Source organism: Aptenodytes forsteri, unplaced genomic scaffold (genome assembly GCF_000699145.1).
Source record: "Aptenodytes forsteri isolate BGI_AS27 unplaced genomic scaffold, ASM69914v1 Scaffold241, whole genome shotgun sequence".
NCBI lineage: Eukaryota > Metazoa > Chordata > Aves > Sphenisciformes > Spheniscidae > Aptenodytes > Aptenodytes forsteri.
Window position 1 is genome coordinate 1,266,955 of NW_008795252.1, and position 15,544 is coordinate 1,282,498.

General features: G+C 37.6%; 1 protein-coding gene across 2 annotated transcripts in view; it reads left to right on the forward strand.

The window, feature by feature from the left end:
- The window catches only part of ERC1 (ELKS/RAB6-interacting/CAST family member 1), a 310,968-nt gene that overhangs the window by 181,964 nt on the left and 113,460 nt on the right, over positions 1 to 15,544 (forward strand). For both annotated transcript variants that reach the window (XM_009278946.2, XM_009278947.2), the window contains one exon: positions 2,426 to 2,557. In XM_009278946.2, the coding sequence (XP_009277221.1) occupies positions 2,426 to 2,557 (132 nt within the window). The remainder of the gene's footprint in view (positions 1 to 2,425; positions 2,558 to 15,544) is intronic.

Consider the following 15,544-nt stretch of genomic DNA (forward strand, 5'->3'; position numbering starts at 1 on the left):
AATCAATTAGTCATGAATCAAAGAGCTAGAAGCAAAATAATTTTTTAAAAGTGTCGAGACTATTCTGCACTAGTGGAGGTGCTATCTGGCTAAGCAACATTCTTACTGGAGGGGTTATTAGTATTAGACTAAAGTTAAAAGATCATCATTTCTAGGCAATTGGTTGTAAGTCAACACTGGATTTTTTTAACTTGCAACCCTCTAGCGTATATGTAAAAGTCTGTATATTATTTTAGGAAAAGTAATTATATATGAATGCAGACTTTTCAAGTGCAGGTAATGTGGCACTGTCTTGATCAGTTTTGGTACCATAAATTACTCTTCCTCCTGTCCCTCAAGAATTCACCTGTCTGGATAGAGCACGATACGGTGTCAAGGTTAATAGAGTGTTGAATTCACCTCTTAAATGTTTGCCTGGGATGAAGAGTGGACATACCTTATGCGTTAGAATGTTTTATTCTGCATTCTTACTTTAAAGCAGTTTCTATTTTACATGCAGCTGTTCAAATGAACGATTCCCAATTCTGTTGTTTGAAATGGAGAGCTATACTTCCACACTTCCTTGGCTGTCCATCAATAATATATCAAAAAGTAGAGTTGATATTTATTGTGTAATGCAGATAGGCAAGTAAATATTTTTCATGTCTGGCACAGTTAATATTCTGTGCTGAGTTTTTTGTAAACTTGTTATTCATCTTTTTGATGAGTCTTCGGTTAGGCTAATCATAACCATAAAGTAGTTTTGGAAGATGTCAGTGTTTCAGAAAGATTCAAAAAGTATGAAAACATGTTCTGCAACTCCTATTTTTGAAACGAAGATCTCTCCATTTGTTTCTTTAGAAATCGGCAATTACTTGCCCTGTGAATCCACTTTGGAAAGTAACCATCAGCAGAAAGCTCCTCTGCCTGCGAAGCCTAACAAATACTGTTGCCTGTGCTAGTGGTTGAATACTAGCCTTCCTCTACACAAGGGCAGTGGTGCCAGAGGTCTTGCACTGGTCTGACGCAAGGCTTTGCATCTCTGCTGGAGCACTCTCATTGAAAGTGGCAGTTTTGAGACTGCCAGAAATGGTGTTCATAAAACAAGTATCCTTGGTGATGTATCCCAAGTCCTAGAAAGCAGGAATTAAGGAATAAGTCAGGTTCATTCTTTAAACTCCAGTGACTAATTTTTGCATTATGAAGGTTGCAAGGTCGAATTTTTTCCAAGTCAGTCATCTTTTTCCTTATTCTTTATACGGTGTGAAACACTTTCAGAGAAACAGTGGAAAATTTCAGTCCTAAATACAAAAGGACAGAAGACAGAGGGGTAAATCTGACAAAAAGCAAAATGCAAAAAACCAAAGGGAAACATTTTTGATTCTTCCACTGCTGCTGAGACAGCTAAAAAGCCCATGTGGTAACTTAAATGTGCATTAATATCTCATCTGAACCCTATGATCTAAACCAATCTGCAAGACAAGAAATGCAGAAATCTTCCATCAAGCTGCTCATTTCTGATGGATTTGTTAAGCAGCCATGGTCAAAGACCTTCATAAAAGCCTATCAGGACAGCCTGCTTTGCAGTCTTTTGTCCAAGCTGCTACAGCAGAAGCAGGAGATATAAATTTATTTTCCTAGCAATATTAAAGTAAGGAGGGTCTCCTTTACAAATAATAATACCATTAATTTTGTATATCATTTTTCTAAGTTATACTGATGGTATAAACCAACAAAGCAGTGTATTTTCTGAGGAGCAGTACGGTTTTCTTCAGTGGCCTTTGAATATATGTGGGACATCTGAACTTGCAACTGTGAAGATGCTCTTAATCGAAGAATAAATTTTAAGGGAGTCTTGATACTTGAATGTCTGAGATTCAGACAGCCCGGATGAACCCTTCGTAATTCCTAGAGAGTTTTTGATGAAAAACTTCCTTAAAGACTTAATCTGAACAATGGAAAACTGTTGGGTTAATGTTTGCTTTTCTCCCCCTTAACCTGGAAATGGCAAATTCCAAACTGCAGCGCTATGTTTCCCTTCTTACCATGCCTGCCGGTGAATGTGTGAGCAAATGGGCAATGCTGAATGCCTACTACCTTCCTAGCAATTCTGGCTTCTATGCTTCTTTGGAACTGCCTACTAATCTTCATTTACCAACAACCCTCACTTATCAGTGCTGTACAATCTGACAAGACTGGTATATCCAACACGGAGGGCAAGCACTCTTGCTTTGAGGCCCTGCTTTGCTAGCTTTCTCCTTCTCTTTACTGTAGTCTTCCTCCTACTCTTACATCGCTTCATCTTTCTTTCCTTTGTGTGAAGATAATTTGCCTGCAGTTGCGCCTTGGGAGGGAGAAACACATTTTGGTTGGCGTAAAACTTGGTTGATTAAAAGGCTGTAGTTCCAAACAAGTTGTCTTCACCTAGTCTCCCGTCATTTTCCAGGACAATCTACGTAAAAAGGATGATCGGATTGAAGAACTGGAAGAGGCACTCAGAGAGAGTGTTCAGATAACTGCAGAGCGGGAAATGGTGCTAGCACAAGAGGAGTCAGCCAGGATCAATGCTGAGAAACAGGTCTGCAATCTTATAAAGTCACTGGTAGTCCTCTTAGGAAACTAACCAGACAGTAAAGTGCTATTTTCCCTACTTTACTGTGAAGCACAGCTGGTTTTGTTTGATGATCCTGTATCTCTGTTCTAACATTAGGTAACAGAACTCATAAAGTCTGCAAAGCCTTCGTGATAAGTTGTATTTCATAGGTAAGATTTTCTTGAAATTAAAAAGAAATATAAGGTATCCTGAGCTTCAAAATATTATTTTAAGTAGTAACTCTTCTGATCTGTCTTGCTTCTCAAAGCTGTCTTCCCATGTGTAAGCATACTTAGGTTCACTGTGTTGTTCATTGAATGTATTTAAAGACGATGATTTTTATTAGCATAGTTGTGTTTATGGACCACCGTCTCGTTGCACTTGCAAAACTGGATAAAGGGACAAATCCCTTGGCTTGAGCCAAGCATACACACATAAAATACACATTTGTGTGTTGAAGCCAGAAGTGTGAACTTTTATGCATGAATTGATTCTGTACCAGTGACGAGATACTCTGAAGAATTGTGTATGTGCCTGATTTTAACTCACATAAGTAATCATCAAGAAAACATACCGTAAGTAGTGAATAAAATTCCATGAGATTTTGATAAAGTTTTTGAAGCCGAAGCTGGACGTGGCATTCTTACTGTGCTTTTTGTGAGCCTCTTCAGTGTTTTTCACTGTTCCTTACTTGACTGTAACTAGCAAACAGGAGCATTTGGTCAGTTGCATTGCAATGGCATGATCTCTTTCTCTTTGTTATTTAAATAAAAGAAGTTCTGACTAACTGCAGTTTAAAATGTTTTAAGAGGTTTTTTCCAACATGTATTCTTATATCATATACTTTAACTAAAAAGAAGACATAAATATCTTAGTAATAATCCAAGTTTTCGGGAAGAAAGCAACTGTTTCTCTTTAGGCTAGAGTCAAGCTCAGCTGTTTGCTGATAGACATTCTGAGAATAATTCTGGTTGCTGTACCCTAAGATCCTAGGCAATGTTATGGAGTTCACTTTCAAGAATGCCTTCTTTCCAAACTTCTTGTAGCCTTTAAAAAAATTGCATGAAATAGAAGTGTTAACTAGGTAGTGAATACCACGCCAGAGATTAAATCTTCTTGAAAGGAAAATATATGTCTCACAAAGGAGCAGGTTCTATGCTGAGACACAAAAGTAAACAAAATAGTATGTGATTTGATGCCTAGGATGTCATAATGTTTTAATTTCTTTGTTACAAGACAAAGTTACTATTTTTATATTCTTTGAGCACCTAGAAGCCTGTAGAACTCATCCTTTTGTGATGTCTGTGCTCGAAACGCAGAACAAGATGCATAAGGCTTAGTAAATTTTTTGAGGGGAGGTTTTGAAGAAGGTAAGAGTGTGTTAATTTTGTAGGGGTTAGAAGTATCTGAAGTTAGGGAAGTAGGGCACAAAGATGAACACTTACAAATTTTACGCACGTGTAATGTAGGCTTGTATTAGCGGATGATCACAGGTCATCTCAGTATTGAAAGTGAAAGGTGGGTGGAATGCAGTTTGCAAAAGATGAGTAGCTTACATTTGATTCATTAGCAAAGCGGCATGCTAGTAGCATTAACATGATCAAAGCTACAGACAAGGAGATTACTGCACAAATGGGCACAACCTGCACAAGAAAGATTTTTGCATAGATCCAGACACAGAAGAAATCCTACCAAAGAACTTCAGTTATATAGATGCAGCAGCAAAGTCTTATATTAGAGATATTCCATGAAAGAAATTCTGCAAGTTTTTAAAAATAACCTTTGAAAGGAGGTTTGAGTCAAAGGTACTGTCAAGATTAACAAAAATATGAAAGTTCTGTCCTAGATGAAAAGAAATGAAGTAGTGAAGATTTCAGTCACAGGATGGAAAGGAGGACGCCTTTTTAGCCTATTGAGCATGAGCTCCTCATAGATGTCTGTCCACTGTGAGCTGTTAGCAGCAGGTTTATTCTGGAGAGGAGAAGAGATAAGTCTGGGTTAGTAAAATAGGGAACTGTTGTCATAGAAGTGAAGTTTTATGTATACACGAGGCATCCTAAAACAAGAATGTGGAAAGAGAATAGTGCTTTGGGAATATGCACAAATTTCAGGTTTGGCAGGAAGGAGGCTTTTCAAAAGAATTCACCAGGAAAGCGTGATGAGAGGCACACAATGAAGTCAGATGGTCAGAGCTTGGTGAAAAAGGGAAATAGCTGGTGAATGGAGAGTTGGAATTGGGTGTACAATCTGAAAGATGAAGCAAGGCAGGGAAGTGTGCAGCCTGAGGGTCAATAAGCTGTAAGGATTGGTGAGAGAGATTGAGAGGAAGAGAGCCAAGAGGAGTAAGATTTGTGGGAAAAGATTGGTGGAATATGGTAGGCAACAGCATCATGAAAAAGAAATGAATTTGGATGTAGTAGTGTATACAGAAGTGAGGAGGAGAAAGAAGGATGGATTGAAAGCAGCAGGATTGGAAGAGGGAAAAGTCAATGTCTATACCATCACTGATTGACAGCAGTGTCTTACTCCAACAGAAGAACTAAACTGCTGGCTCCGACCAATTATAGTTTTTAAAATATGACCAACAAGACGGCACGAAGGAAAAGCAGCTGGAGTGTCTTGTTCCAGTCAGCACTGGGAGAGCTGCTGTGCCCCATTTTGTCCAATAGGATTTTGTTTTGGTATCAGTTAAATACAGTCAAGTAATAGAGTGATGGCAAGTAGCTGTTTTTCCAAAGTGAGGAGGAGACTTTCCTTCAAATGTTTTTAATTTCATATTCCTTCAATTACTTTAAAAGAATGCCCTCTTTGTTTTATTATGTTCTGTGTTCTTTGTAGAATTGTGAACGACACCCTTAGATAGCTTTAGAGTTTTAAAATGCAAGGCTCTGTTTTCTATACGATATTAATGGCAAATCCTTTGATTTTTACAAACAATAATAGGTTAGGATCATTCTTAGACCAATTATGAATGATATGTGTGATTTTAAAATGTTAATGTTGTCCAAACTGGTTATAAATTGCTTTTAATTGCATGCTTTTTCTTTCCTCTCTTCTGTTTATCTTTATCTGTTTTCTACCATTCTGCCACTTCACTGCCTGTCTGAAGCTGTTTAATGCATCAGTGCATGAGGTCAACCATTTTGGCTTTAAGTGGTTCAAGGTATGAGGACAACTGATGTGTGTATACCTCTGCCCCAATATTTAGTGTTGTTTTCGTAGCCCTGTGTTGTGCAATCCCACCCTCCATCATCTCATGATGTATGGTTTCCTACTGTTTTACAGGCTTCAGATTTGAATTACAGTGTCCATGAAGCTACTCAGGATTTCATGGTTCTCAGATAACTGTTTCAGATTAAAATCTTGCTCTCTTTAATCCAGTGTTTGAAAATACCCTGGCAGTGTGTATTAACTGTGGCAGTGGGTTAACTGTGTTGATACGCAATCTATATATGGTAAGATGACTCCAGCTGACTAAAGCTTTCTGTTTATTTCAGGATCTTAGACTTGTTCTTTCTTTCATCTATCACAAAAATAAAATCAGGCATTTCCTGCTGGGAGCAATGCACCCATTGGATTGGGCATAGTTTTATTAACCTTGTTGTTCTGTATAACGGAAACCCTGCCATACAGAAAGCAGATGAGGGAGTCTTACACAGATATAAAGACTTGAAAGTTCTTCAAGTTCATTCTTTCTAACATATTCACCTGGTTTTGTTGGTGCACCTGCTGAATCCTGTATGTAAATATTACTGTAAATTCCTTACAGCTGTGGGGTTATGTGCTACTGTGGCTGATCCCCCTAGTTCAGCCCTCTAGGTTGAAGGTCAGAAGGTGTATGGAGACTTCTTAAGTACTCTCCATAAGGGTGAAGGTAGGATTTCTCGGGTAAACGCTTCTATCATAAAGTTCTTTCTATTAGAGATGGCAAAAACAAATGTAGATCCAGGCACTCTGTCTGAATTAACCAAATCTGAGTTTACTTCAGTAAAGCTAGCGTTATGTTCCTCAGGGAAGAAAAAGGAATTGTTTAAGTTTTTCCCTGCTCAAAAATACAGTGGTAGTTTTACTTCCCTAGGAAAAACTGCTGGAGATCTTCTCTGACAAAAGGCCATCTTGCTCACAAACTTTCTTTCACTGTTCTAGTGCATCTTACCATCCCTTCTCCTGCAGCGGGAGGCAGGAGGTTATCTTATATATCAACTTAGTCATAATCAGCACCATACCCAGAACAATGCTGGAAATGTGTTTCGATCTTCCTGAAAGAATAAGGCCCTTTTTGTGGAACAAAGTGAAACAGAAGTTCAGATTCTGTGATTCAGTGTCAATCAATAATAAGTAGTGTCAGGTCCTTGGCTCAAGGAGCACAATATAAGAATTACTTGCATTTTGAGCCTGGATTATTGGACGCCATAGTTCACAAATGTGTACTGACCTAAGATGCTTATGCCCTCCCTCTCGTCACTCACTTTCATCCCCTTACTTCACTGCACAACCCTTCAGTTTTCCCAGTCTGGGTCTTTCTGGGGCCATGCTGTGAAATGGAGCAGTGACCTAACTGATGATAAGAATTATCTTATTTTTTGAAGGAATTTTTTCATGTGAACCAATTTGCTGATCTGGTTCATAGATCCTCACACAGAACTTGAGGCACATCTGAGGAAGCATTAAACTGTGGGGGCAGGACTGAGAAGTAGAGGCAGGAATTGCTTAGTATTATTACTAAAAATATTTTTACCAGAAGCTGTTATTGTGGCCTTTACAATAGGCTACTATTTCTATGAGTGAGATGGTGCACTGCCTGACTGCAACATATGTTTCTTTATCTTATTTCCTTCAAGTTTGAAAAGCAGTAGGTTTTAGAATTTTAAATAGTATTTCTGCTGATGATAGTGCAGCCCTGTTCTCTCATGAATATCAACTCCTGCTTAAATGCACTCCCTGTATAGTATCAGCTAATATCTAACTCCTTATCCTAAAATGTTATGGCAAATAAACGCATTAAATACTGGCCATTACCTGTTCGTTCCTTCCTTCCTTAAGTAGTTACTTAAACTGAAATTTCTGAGTTAGCAGTCTGATCTTGACACGTTCTGTCAACTTTTTTGAAGTTACAGTTCTCAGTGGGAAATTTTAAATGAGGTTAAGTGTGTAGACCTATAAATAGCTATATCTATGTTCCTACACAGGGCAGGTTTCTCTGCTTTGCCTTTTGAGAAAAAATAAAATACTGAATATTGTAATAGTAATGTATTGTTTACATGTATTTTCTTATGCTAATTCCTTTCTCCCACTATCTTTATAAGTTATTTCAGCAGGATTTAATATTCTTTCAGGCACATATTACATGTAAAATATGTTGATAGCAAGACTCCTGAAATTCTCTATCACATATGCCTACTTCAAAATTCATATCTGTTTATTAAGGAAAAATAAACATGAAATAGGTTAATAACTCAACTAGAACCTCATTCACAGTTCTCTCCTTTTTCCCCATCTCCTGTTCACCAGGATTTCCCTATTGTAAGTACAAGGTCTGCAGAGGATTGAATGTAGAGTACAGCCTCCAAGAGCCTTTTCTCTCTTACCCATAAGTTACTGTACAGAAATTCTAGCCAAGTTTTGAATGATACCTCTAATTTGCACTTCCATCAGACCACCATTCTGGTCCTGTTTTAACCTTCTAGCATATATTACTTAGACCTTTTCTTGTAAAAATAGAAACTACATTTACAACAGAATTATTATATATTGGACCCTATCCTATCAAGTATCTTCTAAAAATGCAAAATAAATTAAAACACATACCCTTTTGGCTGAGCATTCTGTTACTGAAATAGATCTAAAATATTTTCTAAAATATGTTGAGTGTTGGAATTATTTCACAGCACAAATTCTGACACACTAAGTTACTTCCTACAGGTCCCTGTAAATGGAAAATATAAAGTGGAATTTCTCATTAACCACTAACCTATAGATGCTCTTTGAGCACCATAGAAACATCAGAATTCTGACTGCTCTGTAACAGATGCTGAACAGTTTGCTTTTAATGAATGTTTTTGTCTCTTCTTCTGTATCTCCTAATGAGAAGTTTGATAAACCAAGTGATTGGAGATCAAGGCAGTAATCCAAGGTATAGTTTGGGAGTGAAGGTGCTGGAGCCTCATTGCTTCCCACTGATTTTTCCAAGCAGTTTATATTCTCTTTGGCTGAACTTCTCTTGAATATTTTCTGCAAAGCTCTTTTCCATTAAAGTCTGCCAAACTCATTTTGGCTTTTGAGTGTATGTATATACATACATGTACAAAGTCATTTGTGTATTTAATTCATATTAAGCAAAAAAAATCTATGCTAAAAACTTACATTTTAATTTCTTTTACTGATAATTTGTTTTAAGAGCTTTTTAACTCAGTTGTCAGCCTGAAGTATAGTCTTGCCATTGCTTTTCAAGAGATTTTTTTTTTTTTCATTCTTTTGTCTGATTATTTTCCTTTGGTTAGAGAAAGCATTTTGGCTAGGTAAGGTTGACTGTGCGCTGTGTCCTTGTCAATGAATAAGTTTGCAGTCTTTTTTAGAAGCACTGCTGCTCCCTAAAGTTACTTCTCCCCAGGTATTTAAATGGATTACGTAGCCTCTTCCTTTAAAAATACCCAGATTTGTATTGAGTCACAGTCCTTACATGGGAAGGGTGATTCAGTATGTAATTCCTTCTGTATTCAGTAAGGTACCTTTTAAGAGGTGTGACAGAGTGGAATTTTTATTTTTTTATGTCTTAGATGTGTTCAGCTGTGCCTAGTTGGGGGCTTGGGGGATTTTTTTTTGCCTCTAGTAGAGAAGAATGAATAGGAAAAAAAATGATGAATAGAAAATCATGGCCAGAGACTTTGGGACAGAGATCTTTTTCTAACATTGCAGGGGAAAAAACTTCTAAATCTTTTGGTTTTGTTTAATTTGTTGCACTCATTTAAGGTTGCAAAGTGGGCAAAATTTGATGGCTTTTAGGAGAACTGGGGACACTGAAAGGATAATTAATCTCTGTTCAAAATATACATTGAGCATTTCTCCACATAAGTCACCTTTTCATTTAATGAAATGAGAAATACTGATGGAAACTGTTACATAGAAATTTGGTGCAAGTGCTGATTTTAAGATCATTTTGTCTGGATTTTTATCCCTTTTTATTGCTTAACAGAGAAATACTGATTTCACATTATGCCTTTTATTATAGTCAGGTATTCTAGACAAAGCTCTGTCTTAGCATCTCTCTACCTGTTATATTATTTTCTCAAGTACCTACTTCTAGATAGTGTTTTATTTGTTGTGGCTCAAGAGAAAAATCAAAGTCTTGAGTTGCCTCAAGTCTGGTTTGAAGGAGAAGTTATTGCTTAACAGATAAATACTGATTTCACATTATGCCTTTTATTATAGTCAGGTATTCTAGACAAAGCTCTGTCTTAGCATCTCTCTACCTGTTATATTATTTTCTCAAGTACCTACTTCTAGATAGTGTTTTATTTGTTGTGGCTCAAGAGAAAAATCAAAGTCTTGAGTTGCCTCAAGTCTGGTTTGAAGGAGAAAGTCATGCAGATTTGGTTACATTAATGCTTGCTTGGAATTGTGAGGACCCAAGCAAATACTTGTGTTAATACTTGTTTAAAGCTAGTCTTGTGCTTTATTCATTTGGAATTTCTTTTCCATTTTCCAGTTGCGTTCTTTAACTGCGATCTTAGATGCAAGTGTGATACAATAATATGTAGATTAGAGCATTAGAAAAGTGCGTTAGACTTGTACATTAGATTCATAAATTTAAAAATATGTACTCTTTTTCTGACATAGTCAATTTTTTCCCAAAATCCATGAAGTGCAAGAAAAGAAATTGTATTTCTTTCCAGACCATTCTCCTATATAGAAAAACACAGAAGAGTGACAGGCTTGAGGCTCATTAAATTGAGGATGCCTCTTCTTTTTGAAACATTTCCTACTCACACAAAAGCTTCCAGACTTTGCTGTACTGCTCTTTACCATCAGATTCCTTCAAACCCTTCACTGAATTTCAGCCCGAGGTTCAGTTGGCTCAGTATGGTGGGATTACTTTTTAGTTATGATGGCTAGGTTCTGCTATTTGCTTTCTGTTAACTACAATGCTAAAGGTTTGCTTCCGCAAGTTAGTAGAGGTGGAAACTTTCCTGAGCTTGCCAGTGAGACTGTACTTCTTCAGTTAGCCACATGTTCAACCTTCATGTGGCAATGCATGTGCTTTCACATAATATCTGTGCTTTCATGTATTTATGTTCGTGGACTTTAATGTCTTTTGGGAAAAGAGTGTTAAAGTTGTATGTGGAATTAGCATACCATTTTTTACTACTTGTAGTGAGTTAATACATCATCCCAGAATTTTTCTCTTTGGAGAATCAATCAATGCTATATAAAGTGACAGTCTATGCTATGCTATGCTATGTAGCACAACACTAAATATTTACTTTGAATATTATTCAGTTATGTCTAAACTGTCTGCCATGGTGATATATCCTAGTTAACCTGAAACTGTCTAAAAGGGAGCAAAATGGAAATCAGCATGATCTACAGAAAGCTCGTGAGAAACTGCTGAAATCCTTGGGCAATTAGTGTGAGCTGAAAGGCTTCCTTCGGCCCAATTGCTACTGCTACCTTAGCAGCGATCACAGAGTAGAGGTACCCTAAGAAAGGTCAAGTTATTTTGAAGATGTCCATGTTTAGCATTGTGGCTGGAGTATCATGAATTAACCATAGTTCTAGAGGTTTTGTTTGGATGTAACAAATTGTGCTAAATGAGTGTGTGCAAAACTGTGTAGAATGTGCTAAATGTGCTAAATTCTAGTCTCTCTGCCTCTGTAGAGATTTTTAAATGGTGATCAAAATCCAGGTTTTTCGCAAGATTGTTGCCCCTTGAATTGTTTGTTATCCTTGAAGTAGTGATTGCTGCTGTGTTCCCAAGGGGCTGGAGAGATTCATTGCTAGCCACAGAAGATAAACACAAGACAGATTCCTAAGACTGTAGAGCCATGTAAAATAAAACAGGACAGTTTCCTTTGGTATGGTTGCAAGGGTTAAAAAGCGTAATGAGAATACTTCATCGCATAATGGTTCCAGTTGAGGGAAATGCAGAAATAAAATTGTAATTTGTTACAGTTTTCGGATACCAGAGACTACAACAGGTTTCCATCCGCAATAGCAATCAGAATTCAGTTTTTCACTTATCTTTTCCAGGCCTGACTCAAATATTTTGCATGTGTTAAGCAGAGACAATTATCGCTTCCTTCTCAAGAGCTCTTGTCCCAGCAGAAGGCCATTCCTTATTTATATGGCTTATGGCCCTCATTTAGGAGATACAACTGTCAAAGCTACCTCCAAACATCCTAACAGGACACAGCTGTGACTTACTCAGTCCTGAATTCTGGCAGCTCAGGAGTTTTCTCTTTTCCAAACATCTGTGAATTTTGATTCCTCCTCCTTCATACAAGAGCCCAGTGCTCTCAGAGTATGAGCAAAAAGCACTCTTGATTGATACTCAAGTAACGTACTCCTTGACAAAGACTCCTGTATTTCTATTTCTGTGGGTTCTGCAGGAGTAACACTGTAATGTCAGATATTATCTGGTCAGTCTAATATTAGTGCTCTTCATTGCCTAGAGCCATCAGTGGAGACAGTAAGGAGAAACACAGAGCATTAACTCCTCTTCATCATGAGATGCTTTTTTTAGAATGAAAGTTTTTGTTGAGAAACCAACTCATGGAAACAAGAGACATCAGCTGTCTAAGTATCTCACTTTCACAGTGATAAGAAAATTTGCATTCAACTACAGTATCCTGCAGCTTTTCAGACCATAGTCTTTTGTACCCTCTCTTTATCTTTCTCCTCTCCTTTTTCCCAATTAATAATGTAAGAATGGGACAGTGGCACCAGTTCTTTTAAGCCACCAAAACAGTGTATTTTATCAGGGATGCTGAATGTACAAAATCCTAACAACCTAAAAATCAAAGGCACAAAGACTTAAGGAAGTCGCACACTAATGTAAAGAAACAGAAAGTTCATCCCTAAAATTACTGCTGTATATTACAGATGATCAGAAGATCCTGCCTTTTCTCTGGAGAACTGATAATCCACCAGCCATTTTCACAGCTTTGACACTAACTCCCCTCTTTATAGTGAACAAAACAGAACTCCTCTTCTCCACGTGCAGTCTGCCACAGTCCTCTAATACTATAGACAGTTGACATTGGCAAAAGGGGTGCTGTAAATCTGGCACGCTCTTTTATGGAGGTAAATGTGATGTATAGAAACATCTTAATTGCTGCGCAGTGTTCTGCTGTGTTTATTTCTGAGTGTCTTTAGATAGGATCTTCAACTAAGGAATTTCAACCAGTGAAGAAAAAAAGAAAAAAAGTTTTTCACTTGTCTGCATAGGATCTTATGGCAATGTTCATTAACAGTGACCACACGGAACAAGTGAAGCAGTTATATAGGGTGATATGTATAGCGTAGGGAAGAACGCTCTCTTTAGGTGAACACCTATTCAACTTAGGGTATCTTTATAGTGCTTACAATTACAGAATAAAAATTAAGGTAAAGGATCTTAGGTATCTTCAAAAGGATTAGCGGTGGTCTCATTGTCATAGTAGAGAAGCCAGAAATCCTCTTCTCCACGTGCAGTCTGCCACAGTCCTCTAATACTATACACAGTTGACATTGGCAAAAGGGGTGCTGTAAATCTGGCACCCTCTTTTATGGAGGTAAATGTGATGTATAGAAACATCTTAATTGCTGCGCAGTGTTCTGCTGTGTTTATTTCTGAGTGTCTTTAGATAGGATCTTCAACTAAGGAATTTCAACCAGTGAAGAAAAAAAGAAAAAAAGTTTTTCACTTGTCTGCATAGGATCTTATGGCAATGTTCATTAACAGTGACCACACGGAACAAGTGAAGCAGTTATATAGGGTGATATGTATAGCGTAGGGAAGAACGCTCTCTTTAGGTGAACACCTATTCAACTTAGGGTATCTTTATAGTGCTTACAATTACAGAATAAAAATTAAGGTAAAGGATCTTAGGTATCTTCAAAAGGATTAGCGTTGGTCACATTGTCATAGTAGAGAAGCCAGTAGCCGTGACGCATTCCTCTGTCCACCTACAGGCATATGCATAGTCATGCACTGGTGGTGAATAAGGGGGGCTTGAACAGGAGCCAGAGCTCCAGCCTGTGTGGTGGAGCAGAGCCGTTCTGCTTTATACCCTTCTGCTGTCAGTGTGGCAGAGCTTTCAGCTGTTCTCCTAGTTGAGGGCTGTCCTTACCTTACAAACCAGAAATTACATTTTAATTTTTTCGGGGGGGAGGGATATTTGTTGTTACTGCTTACTTATTTCTCTCATTGTCCTCTGATATTTTTAGCTCTCAAAAAGCTATGCCTAACAGCTTTCCCAATATCTATAAGAATTTAACAGTTGTCCCCTTAATTCAGAATAGCCAAGAATTTAGTTCAGTGTCTTGGATATAGTCTTTAAGAGTACCTAAAGCCACCCTACTGCTTTAACGAAAATGGGGCTATGATGAAACCATAATTCATTTCCCTCTTATTTTGTGTAAAGGTTTATTAGCTTGTGATTTAAGCAAACCATCTGGTCCTGCTGGCAATCCAAGTTATGTCAGACTCAATGCTTTCTCCCTGTAATATGTTACTTGAGGCAGTTAAATTACATACTTAAGTCCCAAGTCTGGCCTGTGCTTTTTCCATGTCTTAACATCTGTTCTGGGAAATTTTTCTGAGATCCAAACAAGTTTGCATGGAGCCAGAACTCTTGTCTTTGTCTTGCTTTTCACATCTATTTCTTTCCCTTCTCTCTGTCCTGCAGTCTAATCAGTTAAACTAAGTAAAAGATAATGCAGAAATTTGCAGTCCCTTTATCATTTCAGTAATGTACACAGTGAAATGAAAAATAGTTTAAAAACTCAAGAGCTGTAGAAAAGTAGGAGACTGTCCTCTGAAAGAGTGAGTGACACTTTGAGAAATGTTGAATTTTTTTTTTTTCAGTCCTTGTAGTGTTCTTACTACCTACTTGTAATTGCAAGACTTTTCGTTTTGCTGGCCTAATTCATTTTGGGCAAAAGTACAGATTTCTAGTACATTTTTCTTGTAATGCTAATTTCTTGTTTATGCAAGAAAGGTCTATGTTCAGAAAGCAAATAATTTTAAATATACAAGTTAGCCTGCTGAGGTGGTTTTGAAAATAAGATCTCTAGTGATTGATTTGTACAATCCTCATGGAAAATGAATTCTTTGTGTTGGTATTTGTATCTGTATTCTCTAAAATTTCATCATTTTGTATTCCGCCTGGAACTTTTGAGACACAATAATGAATATAAACAGCTATTCCATAGCCCACTGTGTCTGTATGTATACTGAAAGAAATATAATTTCTTTCCTTTGATCAGGAACATAAAGATGTGTCTGTTTTCTGGCATGTAATTCAACATTAAACTATAAGTTTCCTGTGTATCGCTGCACGTGAAGTACTGTATCTCCAGTTTAGGAGTAGGGTTCTTAGTGTAATAGCCAAGTCCTTTTGTCATGCCTTTTGAGACTTTTAATTATGGACTGATATGCAGTCTTTTTGCTTGATCAAAAGAAAAAAAAAGAATGAGGAAGGAAAAATAACAAGACTAACAGATACCTTGGACCATCTGGATGGTTGAAACTTTAGCTTAATCAGTGAAAAACGTCATGAGGTTCAACAAGGCCAAGTTGCAAGGTCCTGCACCTGGGTCAGGGCAATCACCAATATCAATACAGATGGGAGGATGAAGGGATTGAGAGCAGCCCTGGCGAGAAGGACTTGGGGGTACTGGTGGATGAAAAGCTGGACATGAGCTGACAATGTGCACTTGCAGACCAGAAAGCCATCCATATCCTGGGCTGCATCAAAAGGAGCATGGCCAGCA